Here is a 3,147-nt window from a genome sequence, read left to right on the forward strand (position 1 = left end):
CGAATGTCTCCAAACACAGAGGACTACGTGCATTTACCCACAGAGCAACAGCAGTAACTTCCATAATTTGTCAATAATTAACCCGGACAGGGAACAACAACCAAAGAGGATATCGAGGCAAGTCATAGTGTTACATGACTGTCACACAGAGTCACAGTTTATCAGCTGCAGTTTAATATTTTTTCACATTGTGGCCATCCTCAGGTTGAGTCCTGAGCTTTCAGTTTCACTGTGAAAGAATCATAAATAAACTGGGATGTTAGTTAATTGGACACTTTGATCAGCTGCTATAGTTTAAATTTACTCTGCTTTTGCATTATTATTTATTATACGTCTCTTTTTGTATCATCTCGCCTGAAAGACAAGTATCGCATTACAATGTCAACACTTTAACAGATTGATGAAGTCAGCAATGTTCCATGTCCCCTGTCAAAAAACGGTTTTAGATTCACCTTGCTTGGATCGTTTCGCTTAATGACAGCATTGCTGATTGTTAGACGACCACCTTGGTTCCTTAAGAGAAAAAAAGAGCATTGTGGAGAATTAATGAACTAAATGAACTGAGAATGCAGCTTGCTTTAATGTCAACACACTTACGTAATGCTGATGCCCAAACGATCATGATGTTGTAGAACAACACCAGTGATCTGATTTTCTGTATAAAAGAGTGAATAGTTGATAGCAGTGCTGATATTCTGAGTGTTAATAATGTAAAGTGATCTTGCTATTCATCATCAACAAACGTGACTGACAAGACATAAGCTCAGGGAAAGTTGTAAGTTAAAGCAACTATCATCTAAGTTATTTAAGCAAGCCATGAAATCAATCAAATTTACCTGCCAAACCAAGAAAAACAACCTTCAGATAGCTTTTTTCATCATTAAAGTCCTTCTTTCATCAAGAACTCACCTATTTCCTTCACTTCCTGGTCACCAATTTCCTTTTGCTCCATTCTCACTCAGTTTTCAGTGTTGATATGAGAAGTTGTCGGTAGATATTTCAGAAACCTCCAGCTGTTCAATGCTTACTCAGTCAAAAGACACAGAGGGTTTTAGGAAGACCAGCCTTTATATGCTTTGATGCTTAGCAACAACACACCCTCATCTTAGACACTGCCTTCATTTGGAAAGTAATGTTACACCCACTCAGAGACCAGCTTCCCAGAAGACACACAAGGGTAAATCGTATAGAACCTTTTATTATTAAAGTTTAATGATATAGTCCATACAACATTTACCCTCACTGCCCCTGACTCCAGTTTAACTCTCAAGTCTGCTACAGGATGGGAGATAGTTCCCATAACACCACTGCACTGCAATTAATCAGTCTGTATTACAAAAGAGTTAACACACAGTTACACACGTGACTTTTTTCACTGCTCACTGCACTTCAGAGAATCCTCTCACAGAGGTCATACACGTGAATTACCAGGGCGGACTAGACAAAAGCAAGGAAACCCCAAAAAACAAATAAACTACCCAAATAAATTATTCCTGGCAAGAGCAGAGCATGGACCACGGAGCTCTGGAGGGAAACAAATATCAACAATCATAAAAACACTTTATTACAAAAAAATGTTAAAATATACACAATTAAAATATGAAAAATGACAAACTCTTAAATATCCGGTTCATTAGTCGTCTACTTCCCTATCAGCTACTGTCTTCAACACAGCAGTAAAGCAGATCTGAAATTAATAAAAACAGTAAATGTACTGCGCGCTAAACACGACATCATAAAAAACATACAAAAGAACAGAATTTGCCTACTGGTTTGTTTTCCTGCACTTCGTGCCTCCTGCACGCAAGTGTAAAATGAGGTGTGCACCTGCCTCATTCCACCGGCCCCACGCCAATAGCGGAACGTGTGTTCCTCCTGCAGGTAACCATTTGTAGCACCCCTGATTGGTGCGCCTACCACCTGCCACATATCACCCCCTAAAAATGCATCAACGCCGTGACGATGAACTGATTCTAGAGGAAAACAGAGAACACACCATCTCATATCAATAACCCTTAAAACACTCAACTCATTACACTGATGCCCTGTGATTGGGTCCCACAGATCATGGCAAATGATAAGGATTAGTAAGTTTGCCTGCAGTAATTCCAGTAGACTTCCGGAGGCCCTCCACTAACAATGGAGGTTCCTCTGGTTCTACGCACTGTTCTTCTCCCACATCTACCTCAGCCTCTGGGTAAAGTTCAGACTCTGACACAGACTCCTCACTGCAGGATTCAGCAAATGGCAATTCTGGGGCTTCAAAATCTACTTCTTCCTCACCTACAACTACAATACACAACACTTTAAAGCAGATGGGCTACAGCAGCTGAAGAACACACTGGGTGCCACTCCTGTCAGCTAAGATTAGGAAACTGAGGCTACAATTAGCACTGGCTTAACAAAATTGATTGGCGACTAGAACATTGGAAAAACGTTGCCTAGTCTGATGAGCCTTGATGTCTGCCTCAATATTCAGATGGTAGGGTCAGAATTTGTAAACAACATGAGAGCATGGGACACCCTGGACCATCACAGGGCTTTTACAATTAATCACACCCTTAAAATACTATTCAAGATAAGAAACACGTATTACAGGAAAGGTGTGTATCACTTACCCTGGTCATGGCAAAGAGCTGCAATCTGCACACAGAGGATGTCTCGCTCATCGATTATTTGTTATTTGTTATTGCACTCTATTGTTTGTTTAATATAGTTTCTGCAGCATTTGCTGCAAAATTTTTGTTTATTACGGATGCTTTTGTTAAAAAAAAAAAGAAAGAAAGAAAAAAAGAAAAAAGAAAAGAAAGGAAGGTCACAAGTAAATAAAAAAATTCCCAATGGGTTTTAAGGATCAGATTTTTGTCAGTCTTTCTTTTTCTATTTTTTTAATGTTGAAACTGAAGGCTTTCTTTTCATGTGTTTTGGCGTCACACTGTTCCTTTGTGGTAGACTGATAACGGGCTTAACAAATGCTGAGTAAACACTCACAGTTTTGATTTGGTGGTTGTGTAGAATCACTAAATGCCCTCATCTTGCACACTCTTTTGCTTCTAATGTTTTGATTGTTTTCTCAGAGAGCTGTGTGCATTTGTGCAAGTGGAGCAACAGTGCCATGAATGTATTCAATTCATATGATCTTAAATT

At 39.3% G+C, this 3,147-nt stretch overlaps 2 protein-coding genes across 3 annotated transcripts in view; both read right to left on the reverse strand.

Moving 5' to 3' along the window:
• Positions 1-1,073, reverse strand: part of LOC103366035 (SAM domain and HD domain 1) — a 26,747-nt gene extending 25,674 nt beyond the window's left edge. Inside the window, exons 1-3 of the mRNA XM_008293653.1 lie at positions 910-1,073; positions 598-655; positions 453-513 (exon numbers count right to left, since the gene is read on the reverse strand). Coding sequence (XP_008291875.1) covers positions 453-513; positions 598-655; positions 910-952 — 162 coding nt within the window. The 5' untranslated portion in view covers positions 953-1,073. The remainder of the gene's footprint in view (positions 1-452; positions 514-597; positions 656-909) is intronic.
• LOC103366034 (deoxynucleoside triphosphate triphosphohydrolase SAMHD1-like) overlaps positions 1-3,147 on the reverse strand; it is a 16,200-nt gene that overhangs the window by 7,887 nt on the left and 5,166 nt on the right. The gene's annotated exons all lie outside the window — the stretch shown is intronic.

Source organism: Stegastes partitus, unplaced genomic scaffold (assembly GCF_000690725.1).
Source record: "Stegastes partitus isolate 25-593 unplaced genomic scaffold, Stegastes_partitus-1.0.2 Scaffold899, whole genome shotgun sequence".
NCBI classification, from domain to species: Eukaryota; Metazoa; Chordata; class Actinopteri; family Pomacentridae; genus Stegastes; species Stegastes partitus.